At 44.7% G+C, this 26,135-nt stretch overlaps 1 protein-coding gene across 2 annotated transcripts in view; it reads left to right on the top strand.

Annotated features, from left to right (window-relative positions):
* Positions 1-3,530: 3,530 nt before the first annotated feature.
* The window catches only part of SFXN1 (sideroflexin 1), a 62,132-nt gene continuing 39,527 nt past the window's right edge, over positions 3,531-26,135 (top strand). Inside the window, exons 1-2 of one of the 2 annotated variants that reach the window (XM_061429983.1) lie at positions 3,531-3,869; positions 19,962-20,134. In XM_061429983.1, the coding sequence (XP_061285967.1) occupies positions 19,971-20,134 (164 nt within the window). In that variant the 5' untranslated portion in view covers positions 3,531-3,869; positions 19,962-19,970. The remainder of the gene's footprint in view (positions 3,870-19,961; positions 20,135-26,135) is intronic. The other variant, XM_061429984.1, reaches the window with a different exon arrangement.

The raw sequence follows: 26,135 nt of genomic DNA, 5'->3' as shown, positions 1-26,135 counted from the left end.
AAGGTTTTCATTTAAATATTAAGTCTCACTGAATTCCCTGTTCTACAATGAGGAAACTTTCATCTTGTGATATATTCTGCAAGATCTTTGCTCAGCTCATGGAACTTATACTGTGCTCAGAAATGTCCCCCTATCTTTGCTGACTTAAGCATTGTTTTGTTTTTGCCATGCCCTGAACAGTTCAAAGTCCATATTAAAATGTCAGGGTTTTGCAATCTTTGTCAATGCAAGCCCAGCAAGAATCCCCAAGCCCTTGTCAACATCCTTGTCATCAAAGCTGAAAAATACTAGTTTAACTTCTCTGGACGCTGTTTCTGAAAAATGTTTATGTAAAACAATGGTAGGAACACATGTGGACACCTATTTTTTATTCTTTAAACCTTAGCTTATTTCTTCTTCTGTCATCTGCCTTCTTTTCTTTGATTTTTCAAATTTGGTTTTATTCAGCTCAAAGTCACCACTTCTGTGCACCTACCAGTCAGCAGAGATAGAACTTTAACTCAAAAGAACTTATGACTTAAAAAAAAAAAATGTGCTTGTGGGTTGATATATGGACTCCTATAACTAGAAGCCCAGGAAGTAGGTTAAGCTTCACTACTGAGTGAGCCCAGGGCCTGCAATGATATCATCTGAACTGTCTCTCTTGAATCTTTCAGCTTAGTTTCAATTCTGCCAATGGGCAAAAGCAGCAGCCCTGGCAGCCCCCAATCCGTATTCTTCCAGCTTAGCAACTCCAGGAGGGCCAGCGGAGGGAGGTGACTGCTCTTTTCCCCAGTGTCTACATATAAACTCAGGGCAAGATTCTGGTTGCCCAAGCTTGTGTTACATACCCATGACAGTGGTAGGCAAGAGAAGATAAATTCCATGACTGATGATCTGACCTGGATCAAATGAAGTGAGTGTTGGGAGCTCCCCAAAAGAAATTGGGATGCTGAGAAGGTAAAATACACCCAAGAAAGAATTTTTGAAAAATGTCCCCCAGTTTTCACTTGTCTATATATCATAGCTATTTATAGTCACTATACATCTTCTCCCATTAAGAGATAAAGAATCTTCGCTGGTTGTGTGACTTACTTTGACCAACAGGATAAAGTAGAAGTGAAAGCAACCTTGAATTGCTGGAAGAAAGAGACTTGGAACAGAGCCCAGTCAGTCCTCTTGTACTAGTGAGAAAGTCCTGCCAAGACCCGCAGAGCCACCAATTGAGTAAGTTTTGCAGAGCCCAGCTTTGATTGGCAGAAGTGCCAGCCAACCTACAGATGCAGGAACAAAAATAAATGTTTATGAGTGTACACTCGAGGTTTTTGTGGTTCTGTCGCAGCATCAATGTGGCAAAAGATAACAGATAAACTTTGTATCTACCAGCCCTCTCTCTCATCCCCATTCTGCCCCAGAGGTAAGCATCCCCCCCATGTGCTCATAGCACTTACTTTCACAGCCCATATTACACTGTGACAGTGTTTATACTGAGTTATAATCATTTATTGTAACTACTTGTTTACATATTTATCTCCTTGACACTAAGTTATTTTAGGGAGGAATTTTTTAAAATCTTTTTAAGCCTAACAATCGGCACAATATGTAGTAAAGAAAAGAAACTGGTTAAACGTTCCTAGGAATTATGAGTTACCAAATCGCTAGCCAGGTTGAATATCTTTCCTTGGGTATTAGGGTCGTTTGTTTTTCCTTCGCCATGAATGGCATGTTTCATAGTTTTCTGTATGTGTTTCTATTGGATAGCTTCTCTTTCTTTCTCTTAATTTGTAAATCTTTTAAAATATTGTTTCCATATGTATTCTTTGTCAGATCCATGTATTGAAAACAACTTCCTGCCAGGCTGTAAACAAACTCTTTCCCTTTTATTATGGACTACATGAATTGTTTAATGAGGTTTAACTTTTTAATCTTCCCTTAATATTCCATTCATGCATGTATGCTCAGTCACTCAGTCATGTCTGACCCTTTGAGAAGCTATGAACTGTATGTAGCCTGCCAGGCTTCTCTGTCCATGGGATTAGCCAGGCAAGCATGCTGGATTGGTTTGCCATTTCCTCCTCCAGGGGATCTTCCAGATCCAGGGATCAAATCCACATCTCCCGCATTGCAGGTGGATTCTTTACCACTATACCACCTGAGAAGCCAATAGTCCATCTATTTCGTGTTTATTTAAGCATGCCCCCTTTATTTCCGGGTCATAAAGGCACCCTCCTATATCGTCTTCTAAAACTCTGGGAGTTTTGTTTTTCATATTTGGGTCTTTGAACTGTGTGGAGCTCACTTTCATAGATGGTTTAAGGTAGGGATTCAATTGCCTCAGCATCATTTAATGGATATTTAACCTTCCCCTTCACCTGAAAGTGAAAATCGCTCAGTCCTGTCCGACTCTTTGCGACCCCATGGACTATACGTCCATGGAATGAATTCTCCAGGCCAGAAGACTGGAGTGGGTAGCCTATCCCTTCTCCAGAGGATCTTGCCCACCCAGAAACTGAACCGGGCCCTGCTGCATTGCAGGCGGATTCTTTACCAACTGAGCCACAGGGAAGCCCAGACACTGGCTCGCCTTCACCTGGGATGCAGCTAGCAGCAGGTTTCTCTATGCGCAGGGCTGATGTCTGGTACCTCTATTTGGCCCACTATTTGTTGACGCCTGCGCAAACACACAACCTTCTGTGTTCACAGGACAAGCTACTCCACCTTGCTCTTTTTCTTCAAACTTGCTTTGGCTATTTCTGGCTTTTTATTTTTCCATATTCATTTTTACCGTCACCTTGTCAAGTTATACGCCACACCCTTATATGCACTAGAGTAGTCAGAATTTTGTTTGGAAGTGCATTCAATTTTTAGGCTGATTTGGGGGAGAATTTACGACTTTAAAAATGGAATCTTCCTATCCTCTAAATAATGTAAATTCACCATTTATTAGATTTCATCTGCCTCCAAAATATACCCAGAATCCAGTAATTCTCACCAATAACCAACTTGGTCCAAGCCACGATCATCTCTCCCCTGATTAGCCAAAGTCGCCTGCCTACCGCCTCTCTGCCTCCACGTCACCTCCTCCACAGCAGCGGGGTGAGTTTTGTGAAGACATAAATCAGGTCATGGCCCTGGCATCAGGGCAAATCGCTTTGTCGCCTCCGTGTCAGATTCCACACTTTGGGAAACAGTGGCTTAAATGAATGTGACTGAGACGATGCTGGTAACTGGGAAATGATCAACTAAAGGGGGCGGAGTGGGTAGCATTTCCCTTCTCCAGGGGATCTTCCCAACCCAGGGACTGAACCCAGGTCTCCCGCATTGCGGGTAGATTCTTTACCCGCTGAGCCACAAGGGAAGCCCAAGAATACTGGAGTGGGTAGCGTATCCCTTCTCCAGAGGATCTTCCGGATCCAAGAATCCAAGCGGGGTCTCGTGCATTGCAGGCGGATTCTTTACCAACTGAATGAGAAGATGAGTGAGTGAGAAGATGAGCAAGAAGATGCTGGTAACCGGGAAATGATCAAGTAAAGGAGGCGGTCTCCTGGAAACCAAAATGGAAGCGGAGGCACCGGCCTGAGCAGAGCCTCGCACCGCCGCGAGGATGAACTTGGGAGTTTCTGATGGACTCAGAAGCAAACGCGCGGGCACAGCGGTTCCGCTCCCGGATCAGGCGGAGGCTGCGCCCAGAGCGCAGTGACAGCGAGGGTGCGTCCGGGCCTCCTGGCCTCGTGGCTGCGCACGGGGACGCGCTCCGAGGGCGCGCTCCGGGAGGCGGCGACGGCGACGCGCGGGGCCGCCGTGGCGGGAGAAGCGTTTCCGGTGGCGGCGGAGGCGGCGCCGAGCAGATTCTGTCTGAGAGCTGCGCCGGCTGTAGCCAGTGAGTAGCGGTGAGTTGCGGGCCTGGGTGCAGTGGGTGGGAAACGCGCAGGGAGCCGGGCGGACGGGCGCGGGCTGGAGCTGGGGCTCGCGCCCGCGGGCGGCTACTGGGCGACCCCCCCACATCCCGGCTGGGAAATCAAAAACCCCCTCGGCCTGCCCGGGACTCCCCGGGCCAGGGGGTCCCTGCACCTTGGAAACCCCACCTGCCGTCCCGCTGCCTGAGCTCCCCACCTCCGGCAACCTGACCTCCCGCGAGCTCCGCCCGGAGCCCTGCGGTGGAGCGGGTCCCCCGGCACGGAAGGGGGTTCATGCATCCACGCCTGCACGCGCCCTGCCACGCCGTCCTCGGGGCCGCGTGCCGAAACCCGCCGCGGGGAGGGCACCAAGATGGCTGCCGCGGGGACGGGTGCGGGCGAGTGCAGGTGGCCGGTGACACCGACCCCCGCGTCCCCAGCTCCTGGCTCCTGGCGCAGAGCGGGGCTCCAACCCTGGAACGAGCCATCTATTAGGGAAGAGACCGGCAGGTGACGGAAACAGCGGTGGTCCTCTCAGAGCTTCCATCTCAGTGCTGACCTCCTGAGCTTTCGCACTTGTCACGGGTCTCTAACCTTCTGAGAATGACAGTAGCCACAGTGTCTACTAAGTGTGTGCAGGTGATCCAGGTCCATGCATTTTTACATTACATTCCTGCAGCCCCATGAGGTACTTGGCCTTGCCTTCCTAATCCAGATGAGAAAGGAAACTGGATCTCAGAGAGGTTGTGCATCCTGCCTAAGGTCACACAGTGGGTCCTCTGTAGTCTCAGCTTAAACGTTACTTCCTCAAAGACAGTTTCCAAACTTGGCTGTCTTGTTTGACATTTGGTTTTTCCATAAGAGAATTTGTCACCAGTTGAAACGAACTATTGGCTTTCTTGTTTGATTCTCTGCTTGTGGTCAGGACCTCTGTTTTTCTTGCTCATCTGTCTGTTCTCTGCACCAGGTAGACCCTCACTGAATATCTGTTGAGTGCCTGAATGAAAAAGCTTAGCATGGGAAAAAAAAGCTTAGCATGGGTGACTTCAGAGCTTGGACACTGAATCAGTCCATGAGCCACTGCCTTCTGAACCCCCATGGCATTTTGTTTGTACTTATCTCAAACTTGTAATCTCTCTTCTGCCTCATTGTCTAGATTTTTTCCTTGCATGCCTCTAGCTTTTCTCTTCCTGTGCCCATCCCCAGTTTGTTGAGCTGCTTCTATGTTTCAGGCCTTGTAATAGGTGTGAGATGGATATACAAGTGAATAAGGAAGCTTTGCCACTCTTGTGGTGCTGAACTTGGACTTGCCATGTAAGATTGACTTGCCATATAAGAGGCATATAAGATGAGAGGGAATCTGGGACAATGAGGCTCCACCAGGAGGTTCTGGGACCTCAAGCAGCTCCTTTCTCCCCTGAGGACTGTGGGTGTCTGGTTTGTAAAAAATGATGGTGTTTGGAGAGGTGGGTATATCAGTTTCTCTCCAGCTCTCATATAATTGTTCTAAGTCTGTATTCAAGGGTTCAGCTGAGTGTGCAAGCATTTAAAGTCCCATGGACTTTCAGGAAAGTGTTGATACCTGAGTTGCGGTTGTCAGAGAAAAAGCTGTAGCTATAATTCAGAATCAGGAAAATATTTAGAACGCTTTTAATAGTCTGCAGAAGTTTTACAAAATCCCATGTGGATGGGTATAGAAGGAAGCCCAGAGGGCAGCTGGAGCATCCGTGACCCTTGGAACAGATGCGTCATACAGCTCCTCAGTTATCTGATGCCTTGGAATGAAGAATAGCCTCTAACCTATTAAGCAAGCAGTGCTTAGGTGCACTCGATTGGAGTATGATAGTGAATGGAAGAACCTTTTGTTTGAGGTTAAAGGTAAGCAGGCAGTCATTTTTTAAAGGCTGAAGAAGGCCTCGACTTGAGAACTTATTGTCAGAATAGAAATCAAACCTACACTCAGTTAATTATACAAAGTTTAAAGTTATCAAGTTTTTGGTTAACTATTACTTTGTGAAATAGACAATATATATAATCTGTGACTTGATTTTTTAAAGTAGGTGGTAAAATATGCAACTTGGTATGTCCAAAGTGCTAGAGTTTGGGAGTATTTTATTATTTTCACAGGCTGACACCACTGTCTCTAGTATAAACCAGTAGGATTTTTTTTTTTTTTTTAATGGATAAGAACTTCACTCATCATAAGAAATTGATTAAGAAACTCAAAGGTGATCTTGAGGACCATCGAAATATAAACAATGATTATATTGTCACCTGTGTGTTTGAAAGTTCAGCTAAGAATGGGATCTTCCCTGTGAACTGGGAGGTGGGGGGCAGGAATGCTGGCAGGGAGACAGACAGACGGCAGTCATTCCCCCATGGCTTCTTGATTCTACACAGGCCCTCTGTCTTCATGCAGACATGTCCCTGAAACAGAGGAAGGTATGCAACAGAAGGTCATGCTGGGATTCGAAAGAATCTGCTTCTCAGCACAGGATTCAATTTAGTGTTCTATAAACTGATATCCTGAGTGGCCACACCCGTAACAAAGGAATGCTGTGTGCTAATGACCATCTCAAAGCCAAATTAGGAAATGTGCTCCTTGAATAAATGTTATTGCTGTTGCCATTCACATCACTTTTGGCCTCACAAGGGTCCGGAGTGAAAGAAAGTGTTAGTTGCTCAGTCGTGTCCGACTGCAGCCCCGTGGACTGTAGCCCACCAGGCTCCTCTGTCCATGGAATTCTCCAGGCAGGAACACTGGAGCGGGCTGCCATGTCTTCTTCCTCCAGGGGGTCTTCCCAGCCCAGGGATCCAGCCTGGGTCTCCTGCATTGCTGGCAGATTCTTTACCATCTGAGCCACCAGGGAAGCCAAGCAGGATATAAAATCAGGTAGAAATGCCATCTTGGGCATGACACTTGGTTTCGCTGAGTAGCTTTACAAAATAGGGGGAAATTTCTTAGAGAGCTGAAGTGAGAATTTAGCTGTCTAGTAACATGTGGAAAGCCCGGTATCTGGCACACAGTGGGCTCTCAGCCACATCCCGCCCCGGGGACTGGGATAGGGTATGTCGCACTTTCTGGCCCTAACCAAGTAAACCAAGGGCAACCAGATTCCTTCCCAGCTTTTTCAAATGCAGTTATCTTAACTAACAGTAAGCTTCCAGTTTAATAATTATCATTGTTAATCTTTGTCCAAGGTTAAAGGTCTTTTCCCAAGTCCTTGGGAGAGCACATTTCCTGATAATTTGTTTTCTGTGAAGTAAATTCTTCTTTTTTTTTTTTCACAATAGTTAAGCGTTTTCTTGGCATGTAACTCGAATTTTGAAATAAAGCTTATCTTAGGAGAAAAGTGTTTTTCTCAGGTGTTTCTGGTCATCCTCAGGCAGTTCAGGCAGCCAAGCACTATTGTGCCCCTCGGGTCCCACCACACCAGCGGCCACCGTGTTTACGGACAAGACTTCAGCACGTGAGGACAGGAGGGTCTGTGCATGGAGAACCGCGTGTCAGTGACGATCTGACATTTGTCTGCCCCTTCACATTTACTAAGGCTCAATAAAGCCCTCCTGTACACCTCCGTTTTATAATCCTTTCAACTCTGTGTTAGCCAACCCTCATCTCCATCTTCAAGATGAGAAAGTTGAGGCTCAGAGAGGCAGAGTGAGTCACCCAGTGACATGCTTAGAACAGAAGTGACAGAATCAAGACTGTAACCCAGACTGCAGTGGTTCAAGTCCGGTTCTCATTCTGCGGGTTGGTTGTCAGGATGGATACTCAGGGAACCAGAACGCAGAGTAAGGGCTCTTCCTCACAGGACCCAGCCAGCAACTAGTGTGGATGGCCATGGAGTCATCTAAATATTTATACTTCCCCAGAAAGAGGATAAAAACCTTCCCTTGATTGGAAGAGCATTCGGTTATTAATGTTTACTCGTAAGTTTTATATTCTTTACCACATAGTGTTTCCCAAACTTAGCTAGTCATAGGATGATGGTGGTTTACTCACTAAGTTATGTCTGACTCTTTGCGACCCCATGGACTGTGGCCCACCAGACTCCTCTGTCCATGAGATTTCCCAGGAAAGAATACTGGAATGGGTTGCCATTTCCTCCGCCAGGGGATCTTCCCAACCCAGGGATCGAACCAGCATCTCCTACGAGTCATTCATATCGAAGTCATCAGTAAGGTTGATAAGTTAGTTGAAGACTTCAGTGGAGGTGGGTAATGTCCATCCGAAACAAGCTCTATATGGGAAGGGTGTCTGTACGTACGTTTGGGGAAATTTAGGCTATAGTCATTAGAATGTGTTTGCTTTTCAGTCTGTTCACTGTGTATTGGGTCTTTCCAAATCCAAGGCCAAGCCAGCGTGGGGTGCAGGAGAGGACTCCAGCCCATGCTGACAAACAGGGACAGTGACAGTTAAGTTGCTCAGTCGTGTCCAACTCTTTGCGACCCCATGGACTAACCTATCAGGCTCCTCCGACCATGAGGTTTTCCAGGCAAGCATGCTGAAGTGGGTTGCCATTTCTTTCTCCAGGGAGTCCATACTGAATGTACAAATTAATTTTGTTCTGGGCTTCCCTCGTAGCTTAGTCCATAAAGAATCTGCCTGCAATGCAGGAGACCCTGGTTCAATCCCTGAGTTGGGAAGATCTCCTGGAGGAGGGCACGGCAACCCACTCCAGTTTCTTGCCCGGAGAATCCCAGGGACAGAGGGACCTGGTGGACTGCAGTCCGTGGGTGGCACAGAGTCCGCCATGACTGAAGTGACTCGGCATGCACACACACTTCCCCCTCATCCTCGTGGTGCCCAGTGTCGTCACAAGGCTGTCCAGCGAAATGCCTTCCTGTCTCCTCTGAGTAAATTCCTGCCCGAGAAGCACTTGCTCTAGTGTTGTCACCGTCCATTGTCATGAAGCACTGTGAGAACCACATCATCAGCTGTGCTCAAAACGCTCTGGAAAAGTGTCTGATCTTTGACCAAAGTCAGCCTGGACGGGGGAGAGAGGGAGGAAGGTTCAGGGACTGCAGGCAGGGGTATGGCTATGCTTTTCATGCATAAACCAGACTTTATGCTTAAAGTACACCATCAACCATAAACCTACCACTACCACTGGGGGCTTCACTTCCTATCCACGATGGTGCCCTGGGCAGGCAGCCCCATGGCCCAGCCCACAAGCTGGCACCAGGTGTGCGGGCCGGAGGACCCCTAAGCTCAGACCCTGGCAGTCAGTGGGCGCCCACGATGCTGCAGGACCAGGTGTCCAGGCCTGCCAAGCTTCAGCAACGAGGCAGGTGGAAAGCTGCTGTGCCCAGGGACCCCTGCATAGCAGTCAAGGTCATGGGGTGCTTTGCCCCCCAAGGCAGCTCCTGGGGCAGGAGCCCCCGCCTTGGCCCCCTGCACTTCGGGCAGAGGCTCAGAGCTTCTCCTGGGTCTACAGCTGGGGAGACAAGTGAGCCAGGGCAGTGGTGCCTTGTCCACTGTCCCACAGTTTTAGTATAAAATAAGAAATAAATTTCATTTGTTTTGTTTTCAAACTGGACTCTTATTTACAGAAACTGGTTATTTTATTTAGTTGAGCTATTCCAAATCCTGAAAGATGATGCTGTGAAAGTGCTGCACTCAATATGCCAGCAAATTTGGAAAACTCAGCAGTGGCCACAGGACTGGAAAAAGTCAGTTTTCATTCCAATCCCAAAGAAAGGCAATGCCAAAGAATGCTCAAACTACTGCACAATTGCACTCATCTCACACGCTGGTAAAGTAATGCTTAAAATTCTCCAGGCCAGGCTTCAGCAATATGTGAACCGTGAACTTCCTGATGTTCAAGCTGGTTTTAGGAAAGGCAGAGGAACCAGAGATCGAATTGCCAACATCCACTGGATCATGGAAAAAGCAAGTGAGTTCCAGAAAAACATCTGTTTCTGCTTTATTGACTATGCCAAAGCCTTTGACTGTGTGGATCACAATAAACTGTGGAAAATTTTGAAAGAGATGGGAATACCAGACCACCTGATCTGCCTCTTGAGAAATCTGTATGCAGGTCAGGAAGCAACAATTAGGACTGGACATGGAACACAGACTGGTTCGTCAAGGCTGTGTATTCTCACCCTGCTTATTTAACTTATATGCAGAGTAGATCATGAGAAACATTGGACTGGAAGAAACACAAGCTGGAATCAAGATTGCCGGGAGAAATATCAATAACCTCAGCTATGCAGATGACATTATACCCTTGTGGCAGAAAGTGAAGAGGAACTAAAAAGCCTCTTGATGAAACTGAAAGTGGAGAGTGAAAAAGTTGGCTTAAAGCTCAGCATTCAAAAAACGAAGATCATGGCATCCGGTCCCATCACTTCATGGGAAATAGATGGAGAAACAGTGGAAACAGTGTCAGACTTTATTTTTCTGGGCTCCAAAATCACTGCAGATGGTGACTGCAGCCATGAAATTGAAAGACGCTTACTCCTTGGAAGGAAAGTTATGACCAACCTAGATAGCATATTCAAAAGCAGAGACATTACTTTGCCAACAAAGGTCTGTCTAGTCAAGGCTATGGTTTTTCCAGTGGTCATGTATGGATGTGAGAGTTGGAGTGTGAAGAAGGCTGAGCACTGAAGAATTGATGCTTTTGAACTGTGGTGTTGGAGAAGACTCTTGAGAGTCCCTTGGACTGCAAGGAGATCCAACCAGTCCATTCTGAAGGAGATCAGCCCTGGGATTTCTTTGGAAGGAATGATGCTAAAGCTGAAACTCCAGTACTTTGGCCACCTCATGTGAAGAGTTGACTCACTGGAAAAGACTCTGATGCTGGGAGGGATTGGGGGCAGAAGGAGAAGGGGATGACAGAGGATGAGATGGCTAGATGGCATCACTGACTCGATGGACGTGAGTCTCAGTGAACTCTGGGAGTTGGTGATGGACAGAGAGGCCTGGCATGCTGCGATTCATGGGATCGCAAAGAGTCGGACATGACTGAGCGACTGATCTGATCTGATCTGATTTTATTTAGAGTGGGAAAAAAGTATAAACTGTTCCTGGGCTTGAAGGTTGGTGCAAGAAAATGCTTGTCCAATTAGATTGTGGGAGTCATAGTTAATAATTAAAATTTTATCTGGCTTGAGATCAGCTTTCTTTGTAAGAATGTTCATATGGCATTTCTGATTCATCTTTATGGTTTTGAAATTGGTGGGGGCAGGGACAAGCTCTCAAGTTTAGTTGGTATGTCTTACACCAGTACACAGTTGTATTAAAATCCTTTTTAAATAGTTTTATTTATTTGTTGTTACTGAAGTTTAGTTGATGTAAAATGTTGTGTGTGTTTCAGGTGTACAGCAAAACTCTTCAAGTATGTGTATATATATACACACACATATACATATATATACAATAGGTCCTTGTCGTGTGCCTGTTGTATATGCGTGTGTGTGTGTGCTCAGATGCTTCAGTCATGTCCACCTCTTTCTGACACTATGGACTGTAGCCCGCCAGGCTCCTCTGCCCATGGGATTCTCCAGGCAAGAATACTGGAGTGGGTTGTCATGCCCTCCTCCAGGAGATCTTCCCAACCCGGGGATCGAACCCCAGTGTCCTGCATCTCCTGCATTGCAGGCAGATTCTGTACTGCTGAGCCACTGGATGTATTTTATATAATGTGTAGATATTACTCACAAATCCCTAATTTATCCCTCCCCTGACCCCCACCTTTCCCCTTTAGTGACTGTAAGTTTTTTTCTAAATGAATGTATTTACAAAATCACGTCCTTTTAAGTAGTAAAAAGAGTGCAGTGTTATAGCCTAATGCTACTTAGCATATTGCTACAAATGTAGTACCTTAACACAACTAAATCTTACCCTAAAACAACCATATATTAGCTTATCTTTCTGGAGGTCGGAAGCCTAGACTGTGTTGCCTCTGGAGGCTCCAAGGGAGACTCTCTGTCCCTGCTCTTGGTAACTTCCAGAGGCCGTGCCCCTCACTGGGCTCCTGACCCTGCCTCACACCAAGCTCTGCTTGTCCCTTGTCACATCTGCTTCTCTGACTCTACTCTCCTACCTTCCTCTTTCTCTCACAAGGACCCTTGTTGTGATCAGGCCCACCTGAATCGTCCAAGGGAGTTTCCTAGTCTTAAGAGCTTTGACTTAATTATGCCAGCGAAGTCCCTTCGCCAGATAAGGTCACACAGTCAGAGTCTGGAGGTTGGGGGCAGGCATCTCTGGGGAGCCATGGTTCTGCCTGCCACAGTCTATACAGAGTGGGTGGCATGAGGTTTCAGTGTTGGGCTTTTGGCAGGCTAGGCCTGGCATCTGATGATAAGCCAGCCTTCTTCCTCCCTTGCTGGATAGCTACGAGCGACTTCTGAGAATCTTACTCTCCTCCTCTGTGAGTTGTGCATAATATGCCTAAAGCACAGTGTTGTGGAAACTGACATAGAATATTCTTCCACTGGCACACAGTAGGGGCTTGAACTCTCAGGCAAGTGCACAGCCCTGTTCCTTGTATGCAATAGAAACTCCAAAACTGTTGGAGTTCCTTTCCCTATCCGTCTCTTTTTCCTTTGCCTGTTAAAGAAGAGACTTTGTATACACTACTATATATAAAATAAACAACAAGATCTTACTATACAGCACAGGGAACTGTATTCAATATCTTACAAGAATCTATATGGGAAAGAATCTTAAAAAGAATATATATACAGATACATACATATATTGATACCTGTCTGAGTCACTTTGCTGTACATCAGAAACTAATGCAACGTTGTAAATCAACTATACTTCAACTTAAAAAAAGAGACTTTGTGAGGCCTCCACAGCCGTCTTCTCCTGTATACTGTGGGCACCATAGGGTTAGCGTAGCTTGGAGCTTCGTGGTATGAGTAGACCTGCTTTTATTTAAGGGGAAAAAGAAGGGCCTTAAAGACAGCCGTTCTGTGAAGACATTAACTGCTGTGATTTGAGGGCGGGGGATAGCTGAAGGAGTAATAGAGAAGAGAATGATCTGGCTGACCAGCACCCGAGAGTCCCGTCCAGCTTTGGGCCTCTGCCCACTTCCTTCTGCTGCCAGCACCAGGGGCACACCCTGGGCGGTTATTTCCCCCTCTGTTTCCTGTGTGATGGGCACATTGAGGGCATCATTTTTAAGATCTTCTCTAGCTCTTACCCAATTAGAACATCTTTTATGAAGTACTGTATTATAAAACCAGATCATGTTTTCAATAACGTGACCTTAAGTTTGCCCCATATTTAACAAATTAGAGGTTGGTTGCATTGTGGGAGACCTGGGTTCAACCCCTGGGTCAGGAAGATCCCCTAGAGAAGGAAATGGCAACACACTCCAGTATTCTTGCCTGGAGAATCCCATGGATGGAGGAGCCTGGTGTGCTACAGTCCACGGGGTTGCAAAGAGTCGGACACAACTGAGCAACTTAACTTTAACTTTTAACTTGTCGTTAAGAATGAGAATTCTCTGAAAGCTAAATTAACTTTTTGTTGTTGTTGCTGTTATATATATTAAGTGTAGAGGGGAAATAGTGACAGTGAGAATTAGACTTTACAGGGAAGAAGGATGACTTGGTACACAATTTTATGAGAAGACATCAGTGTCAGATACCCATGGGGGAGCACAGCAGCCCACTCAGGGCTGTGAGAAGACAGCTCCCAGCCTCACACAGAGGCGCAGCCTGGTGCCTGGAGAGCCGGAGGCCCAGGCCCAGAGCGCCTGCAGGAGCACCTGCTGGGCCCTGTGCTAGACCTCCTGGGCCGAGTCTCCAGAAGGCTGACAGTGTTTGTCTTTTTCAGAAGCTCTTCAGGTGATGTCAGTGTGTTCTGTTGGTTAGGAGCCACCAACAGGAGTCCAGTACAGTAGAGTACAGGAGTCTGTACTGGGGGCTTTGCAGGAATAAGAGTGCCCCAGGGCGGGGCCGCTAACGTGCTGTGTTGCCACTCCCTGCTTGCCACCACCATTGCTCATCCTTTTTAGAATTTGTCAAGATAACCAGCTTGCAGTATTCTCACTCTCCCGATGACCTTTGGGACTTGTCTCCACCTCCTCACTGCCCAAGGTGGAGACAACCAGGGGGATGTTCCTTTTGGGCAGCGGGCCGACTGGTAGACTCACTTCCCCTGTCCTCCAGGACAGCGCCCTGCTGAGCTCCTACCCACTGTCACCCTGTCGCAGCCTCTTTTGCTGTGACTTAGTCTTTCCCAACCTCTTAACATCTGAGGCCTTGGGTTCCTTCTCTTTTAACATTCACGGCCCTGTTGATCTCCCATTGCATGAGTTTCCGTAGTCTCTGTGCTTATAGCTCCCAGATGAGTATCTGTAGACAAAAGCTCTCCTCTGAACTCCAGACTCTCCCTTTCAACTGCCTCCTGGACATCTCCACTTAGAAGGCCCCTAGGCATTGCAAACTTCATTCGTCCAAAGCTGAACTTACTGTTTTCTCCCTAACATCTGCTCCTCTTCCATCCAGATTACCTTAGGAGTCATGCCTTTTTATTCTGTCCCACCCCCTGTCCAAGTTAGCAGGAAATCCCGTTGGCTCCATCAACAGCATATCCAGAACATCAGCGCTTCTTGACAGCTCCCTGCTGCCACCTGCTCCACATCAGCCCTCCTCTGGATGTCTGCAGGAGCCTCACAGTGACTCTTCCTACGTCTGCTCTTATCACCCCACTGCATTCTCCACACAGCAGCTAGAGAGGTCCTTTTAAATTATAAGTCAGGTCATTTAGTCCTCTGTCTGGAACCCACCAGTGACTCCCGTTTCCCTCAGGGTAAAATGCAGAGGCCTCACAGTGGGCACAGACACCAAATAATCCTATTCCAACTTAACCCGCTCCCCATGCCTCTCAGACTGCTCATCTCCTGTCCCCGTCTTCCTCTCTCCAGCCCAGCTGCACACCTTCTGGCTGTTCTTTGAAGACATCCGCCTCAGGTCTTTGCCGTGTCTGTTCCTTCTCCCTGGCATGCCGTTCCCCCAGTGCCCGCATGCTTCATTTCATCTCTTCACTCCCATCTTGCTCCACTGTTATTTTCTCAGTGAGGCCTGCCCTGACCGCCCTGGTTCAAAACACACTCCCCATGATGGTTCCTATTCTGATTTTTCCCCAAACCACCTATTACCTTCTTGTATATTTGACACTTGGTTTACCTTTTGTGTTTTTACTGTCTGGCTCCCCTTCTATTCCCACCATCCCACGTCAGCTCCACCAAGGCAGGAATTTTTGTCTTTGTTCACTAATTTACCCCAAGAATCTGTCACAGGGTGGGTGCCCAGTCAGTGAACACTAAAGGTAGCAGAATTTTCTAGACTTTAAAGAAAGAAGAAACCTGTAAGTCTGGTCTTGGCAAAAATTTCTTCTGTATTTAATCTGTGACCTACTGCAGTGTAGAGTATAGGAACTATACCATTCAGAAATGGGAGTGAGTTTGACCAGATTATCTGGTGTAATTATTACAGCATAGAAAGTATAACTGTAGAAACAAACTGTGACCTATATGCATAAGTGGAAATTCAAATGATGATCCTGAGGCAAAGCCAGTGTGAACTGTGTGTTATAGATCCATACTGGAAAAAGCACAGAAATTGAAAGTGCTGAGAAACTTCCATAAAACCATGTTAGAGTTCTATTATGTTAATATCTGCTGATCAATAATAAAAAATTGGGACTTTTTTGTGTCCAGCCTTTTTCAAAATTTATTTTTAATCTAGTTTACGAAAGCATTGGCTCAAGACAGGGGATTGGAAATGGGAACAAACCAAGCAGGGCTTTGACCACACAGTTTAAGACACACCGATCAGACAGGTTCAGGCGCCCTCAGGGAGCCGGAGTGAAAAACACGTGAGACCTTCTGTACCTTTATGAGTTATCTCAGAGATCTTCATTTTATTGTCTCCTACAGTGATTTTCAACTTTTTGTTTTTTTGCTTTTCTTCCCCCCAGCAGTAGAACCCTCTTTTTAAAAGATCGTTGCCATAAAACACAGCTGTAGAAGGCAGATGAAAGCAGACCTACTGTGGTTGAGTATGAATCCCCTCCACTCCCTTCAGTTTCGTTCAGTCGCTCAGTCGTGTCCAACTCTTTGCGACCCCATGGACTGCAGCACGCCGGGCCTCCCTGTCCATCACCAACTCCCAGAGTTTACCCAAACCCATGTCCATTGAGTCGGTGATGCCATCCAACCATCTCATCCTCTGTGGTCCCCTTCTCCTCCTGCCCTAAGTCTTTCCCAGCATCAGGGTTTTTTCCAATGAGTCAGTTCTTTGCATCAGGTGGCCAAAGTGTTGGAGTTTCAGCTTCAGCATCAGTCCTTCCAATGAATATTTAGGACTGATTTCCTTTAGTATGGACTGATTGGATCCTCTTGCAGTCCAAGGGACTTTCAAGAGTCTTCTCCAACACCACAGTGTAAAAGCATCAATTCTTCAGTGCTCATCTTTCTTTATAGTCCAACTCTCACATATACACAACTACTGGAAAAACCATAGGTTTGACTAGAGAGATCTTTGTCAGCAACGTAATGTCTCTGCTTTTTAATCTAATGTCTCAGTTGATCATAGCTTTTCTTCCAAGGATCAAGTGTCTTTTAATTTCATGGCTGTAATCACCATCTGCAGTGATTTGGGAGCCCAAGAAAATAAAGCCTGGCAGTGTTTCCATTGTTTCCCCAACTATTTGCCATGAAATGATGGGACCAGATGCCGTGATCTTAGTTTTCTGAATGTTGAGTTTTAAGCCAACTTTTTCACTCTCCTCTTTCACTTTCATCAAGAAGCTCTTTAGTTCTTCTTTGCTTTCTGCCATAAGGATGGTGTCATCTGCATATCTGAGGTTATTGATATTTCTTCAGCAATCTTGATTCCAGCTTGTGCTTCATCCAGCCCGGCATTTTGCATGACGTTCTCTGCATATAAGTTAAATAAGCAGGGTGACAATATACAGCCTTGACGTACTCCTTTCCCTATTTGGAACCAGTCTGTTGTTCCATGTCCAGTTCTAACTGTTGCTTTTTGACCTGCATACAGATTTTCCAGGAGGCAGGTCAGGTGGTCTCGTATTTCCATCTCTTTCAGAATTTTCCACAGTTTGTTGTTATCCACACAGTCAAAGGCTTTGGCATAGTCAACAAAGCAGAAGTAGATGTTTTTCTGGAACTCTCTTGCTTTTTTGATCATCTAATGGATGTTGGCAGTTTGATCTCTGGTTCCTTTGCCTTTTCTAAATCCAGCTTGAACATCTAGAAGTTCACAGTTCACATACTACTGAAGCTCAGCTTGGAGAATTTTGAGTATTACTTTGCTAGTGTGTGAGATGAGTGCAATTGTGCAGTAGTTTGAAAATTCTTTGGCATTGCCTTTCTTTGGGATTGGAGTGAAAACTGACCTTTTCCAATCCTGTGGCCACTGCTGAGTTTTCCAAACTTGCCGGCATATTGAGTACAGCACTCCACTCCCCTAGAGGTCACTAAAGTCCCTCAGCAGAGCCCTAAGTCCCTGCACACAAGTCTGATTCCTATTTTCCTGGGCATGAATTGGAGTTTCTGTTTTACTTTTTATATGTTTTATAGATAATATATCTTATGTAGTCTTATTGAAATTTGGACATTTCTTCATACAGTGACCCAGCTCTTTGAAGTGTTTCCTCGTATATCCGGACTTAACATGCATGACTTAAAGGTGCCCTAATTTGAAATTTAGACACTTCTTTTATCGTAGCAGTACTGGCTCAAAACTAGCAGGGACAAACCTTAGTTAAATAAAGTCATGTGTATTTCAGTGAGAGAAATAACAGTGGAGGAACTGGGGCTGTCTCAACAACAAAGGAAGAGATAGGTCTTTGAGAGCATCTTGGAGAATGGTGGAATTTAGGGAAGCTTAATGAAGAAATATTATGATTGACTCAGAGCAGGGCTTGGAGAAGGCCATGGCACCCTACTCCAGTACTCTTGCCTGGAGAATCCCCGGGACGGGGGAGCCTGGTGGGCTGCCGTCTATGGGGTCACACAGAGTCAGACACAACTAAAGTGACTTAGCAGCAGCAGCAGAGCAGGGCTGGCTGTGAAGCTCTGAACCATGAAGTAGCCCCTTGACCTTGTTTCTGTGGAAACAGCAAAGTTAAGAAAGATTTGGAATATTGTTTCCAGAAACTCCTTAATCTGAAACTGTCCTCCGGGGCTGGAAATCCAGGCTCCTTTTCTGTGTCAAAAGTGGGATATTTCATTCTTCCAAGTTTTATTTCAAACAACAAAGTTTCTGACAGTCTGTGATTATGGAGAACAAGGTTTCTTATCCACAAGTGAGATAAGAAAGTGGGGTCACCCAAAAAATGGGGTCGTTATGACACCTTTTAGCTGTATTATGAGTTTCAGAGAAATATGAAAGGAAGTGTTAGTCGCTTAGTCATGTCTGACTCTTTGCAACCCCATGGACTGTAGCCCACCAGGCTCCTCTGTTCATGAAATTCCAGGCAAGAATACTAGAGTGGGTTGACATTCCCTTCTCCAGGGGACCTTCCCAACCCAGGGATCAAACCTGAGTCTCCCACATTGCAGGCAGATTCTTTACTGTCTGAGCCACCAGGGAAGCCCCTGGGAGAAATATGGTTTCCAGTTAACTTCACAGCTGACTTTATCTGTTTGTCATCTCAGCCTGTTTTAAGAATAATAGGGCTAATTTTTTACTTTCTCACTCTCACTGACCTGCTATTTCACATACACTACATTCCTCACATCTGCGGGCCTAACATGCTTGATTTTGATCCCGTGAGCCATGATACATGTTAATTTGAGATTCTAATAAAGTTTAAATGTCAGGACTGACATCTTAAAACACCTGCCATCTAGTGAAGCACTGAAAATTAACTTAATGAAAAAATGACCTGGAAAAGAAAGCTACTAGAAGAACCAATATTAGAAATGTAAGAGGAGGAAACCAGTATGAGAAAGCAGTGGTTTGAAGCCATAATAGTGACCAAATCCTTGGACCTTCTAATATTGTACAGAGAGGTATAGTTTAAGGAAGTCACTAGCGACGAGGGAAAAAATTAGTAGACAGTGATACAGCGTTACTTTAAAATAACATAAACTTTGAAGGTGTTGCTAAATACCCCAAATGAATATTTAGTGCCATAGGGGGTGCTTATGAAATAAGTGCAAGAAATAGTCAGGGTATTAAAATACCAAGTATGAAATCAACTTTGTTATTTGTTTTAATTAGATGATAATATGTATAGAAAATATCTGCAAGGAAATATACAAAGAGAGCAACAATAGTTATTTCAGAATGGCTAAATTATAGTAAATTTTGTTTCTGTATTCTTTATTTTCTAACATAAACTTATATTATTCAAAATAGTACAATAAGCATATATTACAACAATACAGAGCAGTTCTAACAATAAACATATATTACTCAGAGAAAGAAATTAGTTACTTTAGAAAAAAGTAAGGGTTCTTAGCCAGAAAATACGTACTTTATGAGAAAAATTATATGCTCCCATGTTATGACTATTCATGGGGTTGGCAAAATGTGTTTTTCCCATTATGACCCTGTTAGATTGAAGAGCATACTTTTTCATTTTTGATTGGTGGTTTTTATGCTGAATAAGGCTGAATGAATCTGAATCTTTTTTTAATTGTAGAATTTTTAGCATTGACCCTTTTTTTGCATTAGTCACTTCTACTTGTAGGAATAACAGATTTAGTAAACCAGAATGCAGTAGTAGTTTGATGTTTCTTTCACCCAGAAAAAGAATTTCAAGCTTTAGTTGATTACTGTTGATGTTATTTCTAACTTTTCATATTTTAATTTTTTTCTAAAGGATAGCTTTTCAAAAGTAAGGGATGATGAAATACTATGTCCTTTTAAAAACAATTGTGTGGGAAATTATTGAAATTTGTTTAGGATCAACTGAGATTTGCAAACAAATTTAGCTTTGGACTTAAATTGTTCTCTGCCATTTATTACAAAGTTATTTTCGCAAACTGAAGTGTCTGTAACTCTTTAGTGTGATTACAAAGTTTCCAATTGTATGGTAACATTATAAATCTTAAATCAGCTTGTCTTTCTGATCCTCTCCAGTCCAGGAAGATGTCTGGAGAACTTCCACCAAACATTAACATCAAGGAACCTCGATGGGATCAAAGCACTTTCATTGGACGAGCCAAACATTTCTTCACTGTAACTGATCCCAGGAACATTCTGTTAACCAACGAACAGCTGGAGGCGGCAAGGAAAGTAGTCCATGATTACAGGTAATACTGCTGCTGCTGCTGCTGCTGTTGCTACGTCGCTTTAGTCGTGTCTGACTCCGTGCGACCCAATAGACGGCAGCCCACCAGGCTTCCTGTCCCTGGGATTCTCTAGGCAAGAACACTGGAGTGGGTTGCCATTTCCTCCTCCAATGCATGAAAGTGAAAAGTGAAAGTGAAGTCACTCAGTCGTGTCCGAGTCTAGCGACCCCATGGGCTGCAGCCCACCAGGCTCCTCCGTCCATGGGATTTTCCAGGCAAGAGTACTGGAGTGGGGTGCCATTGCCTTCTCCGACAGGTAACTCTAGTGGTATGCCTTTTGACTTAATGTGTTAATAGATCGTCCTGATGGCCTCTTGTCTTAAACCTTCTCTTAGTGAGTTTTCAACATGTTTTTGCAATTGAATCCTTTTTATCAAAAGAAGAAAAAAGTGAGAAATAAGAAGACAGGTTTTGTGCCCCATTGCTGACCCTTAACAGAAATATCCAAGGTTCATAATAACCTGAATATAAGACAACCATCCTCCAACTCATAAGTGCCGATCTGTGAGGTGCCCTGCCTCCCACTCTGTGATACAGCTACTCCTGCATCCACATCCTTCTGTCTCCAGGTGGAGACCGCCTCTTACAGAACCAAGTTGTCAGGAATTAGGTTATGTTGGTCGCTTCTTCTTAGATAGAGCCTCAACGAATAAACCCCACATATAGCAGCTCAGATGGGAAGGATGCTGGTGGCATGGTTTGTAGGTTTGGGATGGATTTGGTCAGTTCAAAGAGCCAGGCATGAGGTAGAGAAGAGGCATGAGTTCTAGGGCAATAGTCACAACTTTCATTTATTTTTAATTTTTTTAATGCAATTTTTAAAGGCTATACTCAATTTACAGTTGTTAACAAAATAACTGTATGCTATCTTCTGAAATACGTCCTTGAGCCTGTCTTATACCCAGTGGTTTATACCTCCCACTCTGCCACCCATATACTGCCCCTCCCCCAACTTAAAACCACTAGTTTGTTCTCTGTATCTGTGTGCCTGATTCTTTATTTGTTGTATTCACTGGTTTGTTGTATTTTTTAGATTCCATATATAAGCAATAATATACAATATTCATTTTTCTCTGTCTGCCATATTTCACTTAGTTAGCATTCAGTTCAGGTCAGTTCAGTCGCTCAGTCGTGTCCGACTCTTTGCCACCCCATGAATCGCAGCACGCCAGGCCTCCCTGTCCATCACCAACTGCCGGAGTTCACCCAGACTCAACGTCCATCGAGTCAGTGATGCCATCCAGCCATCTCATCCTCTGTCGTCCCCTTCTCTTCCTGCCCCCAATCCCTCCCAGCATCAGAGTCTTTTCCAATGAGTCAACTCTTCGCATGAGGTGGCCAAAGTACTGGAGTTTCAGCTTTACCATCATTCCTTCCAAAGAAATCCTAGGGCTGATCTCCTTTAGGATGGACTGGTTGGATCTCCTTGCAGTCCAAGGGACTCTCAAGAGTCTTCTCCAACACCACAGTTCAAAAGCTTCAATTCTTCGGCGCTCAGCTTTCTTCACAGTCCAACTCTCACATCCATACATGACCACTGGAAAAACCATAGCCTTGACTAGACGGACCTTTGTTGGCAAAGTAATGTCTATGCTTCTGAATATGCTATCTAGGTTGGTCATAACTTTCCTTCCAAGGAGTAAGCGTCTTTTAATTTCATGGCTGCAATCACCATCTGCGTGATTTTGGAGCCCAGAGAAATAAAGTCTGACAGTGTTTCCACTGTTTCCCCATCTATTTCCCATGAAGTGATGGGACCGGATGCCATGATTTTTGTTTTCTGAATGTTGAGTTTTAAGCCAACTTTTTCACTCTTCACTTTCACTTTCATCAAGAGGCTTTTGAGTTCCTCTTCACTTTCTGCCATAAGGGTGGTGTCATCTGCATATCTGAGGTTATTGGTATTTCTCCCGGCAATCTTGATTCCAGCTTGTGTTTCTTCCAGTCCAGCATTTCTCATGATGTACTCTGTATATAAGTTAAATAAGCAGGGTGACAGTATACAGCCTTGATGTACTCCTTCTCCTATTTGGAACCAGTCTGTTGTTCCATGTCCAGTTCTAACTGTTGCTTCCTGACCTGCATACAGATTTCTTAAGAGGCAGATCAGGTGGTCTGGTATTCCCATCTCTTTCAGAATTTTCCACAGTTTATTGTGATCCACACAGTCAAAGGCTTTGGCATAGTCAATAAAGCAGAAATAGATGTTTTTCTGGAACTCTCTTGCTTTTTCCATGATCCAGTGGATGTTGGCAATTTGATCTCTGGTTCCTCTGCCTTTTTAAAAACCAGCTTGAAAATCAGGAAGTTCACGGTTAACATATTGCTATAGCCAGGCTTGGAGAATTTTGAGCATTACTTTATTAGCGTGTGAGATGAGTGCAATTGTGCGGTAGTTTGAGCATTCTTTGACATTGCCTTTCTTTGGGATTGGAATGAAAACTGACCTTTTCCAGTCCTGTGGCCACTGCTGAGTTTTCCAAATTTGCTGGCATACTGAGTGCAGCCCTTTCACAGCATCATCTTTCAGGATTTGGAATAGCTCAACTGGGATTCCATCACCTCCACTAGCTTTGTTCGTAGTGATGCTTTCTAAGGCCCACTTGGCTTCACATTCCAGGATGTCTGGCTCTAGGTCAGTGATCACACCATCGTGATTATCTGGGTCGTGAAGATCTTTTTTGTACAGTTCTGTGTATTCTTGCCACCTCTTCTTAATATCTTCTGCTTCTGTTAGGTCCATACCATTTCTGTCCTTTATTGAGTCCATCTTTGCATGAAATGTTCCCTTGGTATCTCTAATTTTCTTGGAGAGATCTCTAGTCTTTCCCATTCTGTTGTTTTCCTCTATTTCTTTGCACTGATCGCTGAGGAAGGTTTTCTTATCTCTTCTTACTATTCTTTGGAACTCTGCATTCAGATGCTTATATCTTTCCTTTTCCCCTTTGCATTTTGCTTCTCTTCTTTTCACAGCTATTTGTAAGGCCTCCCCAGACAGCCATTTTGCTTTTTTGCATTTCTTTTCCATGGGGATGGTCTTGATCCCTGTCTCCTGTACAATGTCACGAACCTCATTCCATAGTTCATCAGGCAGTCTATCAGATCTAGGCCCTTAAATCTATTTCTCACTTCCACTGTATAATCCTAAGGGATTTGATTTAGGTCATACCTGAATGGTCTAGTGGTTTTCCCTACTTTCAATTTAAGTCTGAATTTGGCCATAAGGAATTCATGGTCTGATCCACAGTCAGCTCCTGGTCTTGTTTTTGTTCACTGTATAGAGCTTCTCCATCTTTGGCTGCAAAGAATATAATCAGTCTGATTTCGGTGTTGACCATCTTGTGATGTCCATGTGTAGAGTCTTCTCTTGTGTCGTTGGAAGAGGGTGTTTGTTATGACCAGTGCATTTTCTTGGCAAAACTCTATTAGCCTTTGCCCTGCTTCATTCCATATTCCAAGGCCAAATTTGCCTGTTACTCCAGGTGTTTCTTGACTTCCTACTTTTGCATTCCAGTCCCCTATAATGATAAGGACATCTTTTTGGGGTGTTCGTTCTAAAAGGTCTTGTAGGTCTTCATAGAACCGTTCAACTTCAGCTTCTTCAGCGTTACTGGTTGGGGCATAGACTTGGATTACTATGATATTGAATGGTTTGCCTTGGAAACAAACAGAGATCATTCTGTCATTTTTGAGATTGCATCCAAGTACTGTATTTTGGACTCTTTTGTTGACCATGATGGCTACTCCATTTTTTCTGAGGGATTCCTGCCCGCAGTAGTAGATACAATGGTCATCTGAGTTAAATTCACCTATTCCAGTCCATTTTAGTTTGCTGATTCCTAGAATGTTGATGTTCACTCTTGCCATCTCCTGTTTGACCACTTCCAATTGAAAGGTTGTTGTTGAATCACGCGAATACACCGGGATTCTTGGGCCCCGGAGGAGAAGAATTCAATCCGGGGCCAGAGACGAGGCTTGATCACTCAGAGCTTTTGTGTAATAAAGTTTTATTAAAGTATAAAGGAGATAGAGAAAGCTTCTGACATAGGCATCAGAAGGGGGCAGAAAGAGTACCCGCTTGCTAGTGTTAACAATGAAGTTATATACTCTCCAGTGAATCCAGAGAATGTCTGGAGGTTGTAAAGACCTCATCAGACCTACTCCCATAATTTACATTTTAAGATAACACTGTCCTCAGGCAAGATACATCCTTGTAAAGACCAGGTCTACTCCCATAATTAACATTTTAAGATAACAGAAGGTTGAATCCAAAGACTGTCCTTAGGCAGGATACATCATTGGTATATAATCCTAAGGAATGTGGAGAAAGAAAAAAAGTTTGTCCTTTCTTCCTCCTTGAGAATTCCAGACCCCTCTCTCTTTGGGGACCCCTAGACTCCTTATCAACCTGCCTAGGAAATGACTCTCATTCCCCCCTTTTCTTTTAGGAGAATTATGTTGCCTAGGGAAAAGGGGCGTCGTTCTCGTTCCATAACTGCTTCCGAGCTGACAAGGGGCGTTGTCCCTAAATTGGTGAGGCAACATATTCTCCTAATCCTCATATTGAGGATATCTGATCCAGGGGCCCCAAATAGTAGTTGGAGGAAGCTACAGCAGTAGCAGGAGTTTGAGCAACCATTTGTAACTTAAAAGCTTTCATGAGACTAGAAACAAATCCAGTTATACAATTACAGATGCAGGGAGCAAACAGCAAAAACAAAACAATCAGAATTAAAATTAAAAGTCACATTATGTCCATAGTTAAAGTACAAAGTTGCACCAGTCCATTTTAGGGTTGGTAGATGTCATCAGATGAAGAAGAGGCATCGCATGTGATTGTTGTCGAAGGTATTCACAGACTTGGAGAAAGTCTTTTCCTTGAAGTGGGGATGTCCACCATGGGAAGCCTTCCACTGACGAAGAGGGGAGCGCTCCGCAGACCCAGCAGTTAGACCGATTGTGGAATGCAGCATAGGAGTGAGCCCAGGACAGGAAGACATTGTCTTGAGGATCCAACGGCAGACTCAGGATATTTGGAGTCAGTAGAAGGAGACTCACATAGATTATCAGGCCCATCTGCTGGCCTTTGCTTAACTCTAGAGCTTGGGTCAGAGCCACAAGCTCCGCTAACTGAGCATTGGTTCCCTGGGGGAGAGATTTTGCTTCCAAAACCTGTTCAGCAGTCACCACGGCGTAACCTGCTTTACGGTTTCCATCCTGAACAAAAGAACTGCCATCTGTAAATATTTCCATGTCAGGATTGGCTAATGGGGTATCCTTTAGATCCTCCCAAGCTGCATAGTTTAAAGTTAGGAATTGAGAACAATCGTGATCAGGTGTTTCATTTTCCTTCTCAGGAAGGAAAGTGGCAGGATTTAAATTTCCACAAACTTTAAGTTTAGTTACTGGTCCTTCTAACAACAATGACTGATACTTAAGAAGCCTACTGTCTGTCATCCAAATCTTAGAATGTAATCTTAGAATGTAAGATTCCACTTACATCATGAGAAGTCAGTACAGTAAGGTTTCATCCATTAATTATTTTTAAAGCTTCAGGTGCTAATAAAGCCGCTGCCCCAATTGCTCTTAGGCAGTGGGGCCACCCACGTGAAACTACATCTAATTCTCTGCTTAGATAAGCAATAGGTTGCTGGTGAGGCCCTCGGGGTTGTGTCAAAACTCCCAATGCCACACCTTTTCTTTCAGTGACAAACAAATTAAATTCTGACCCTGTGGGCAAGCTCAGAGCTGGAGCTTGCAGGAGAGCAGTCTGAAGAACCTTAAAAGCCTTTTGAGTTTCTGGAGACCAAACAAGTTTGTCGGTTTGGGCCTGTTGAGTTTCAGCTATAAGTTTATATAAAGGCCGAGCAAGTTCCCCATAACCTGGAATCCAAATGCGACAGTAACCTGTGATTCCCAAAAAATCCTCTCAATTGTCTTAAAGTCATAGGTAGGGGGTGAT

The sequence above is a fragment of the Bos javanicus genome, chromosome 10 (assembly GCF_032452875.1).
Source record: "Bos javanicus breed banteng chromosome 10, ARS-OSU_banteng_1.0, whole genome shotgun sequence".
Lineage (NCBI taxonomy): Eukaryota > Metazoa > Chordata > Mammalia > Artiodactyla > Bovidae > Bos > Bos javanicus.
Note: the sequence above shows the minus strand (reverse complement) of the source record. Positions and strands in the feature narration are given on the sequence as shown.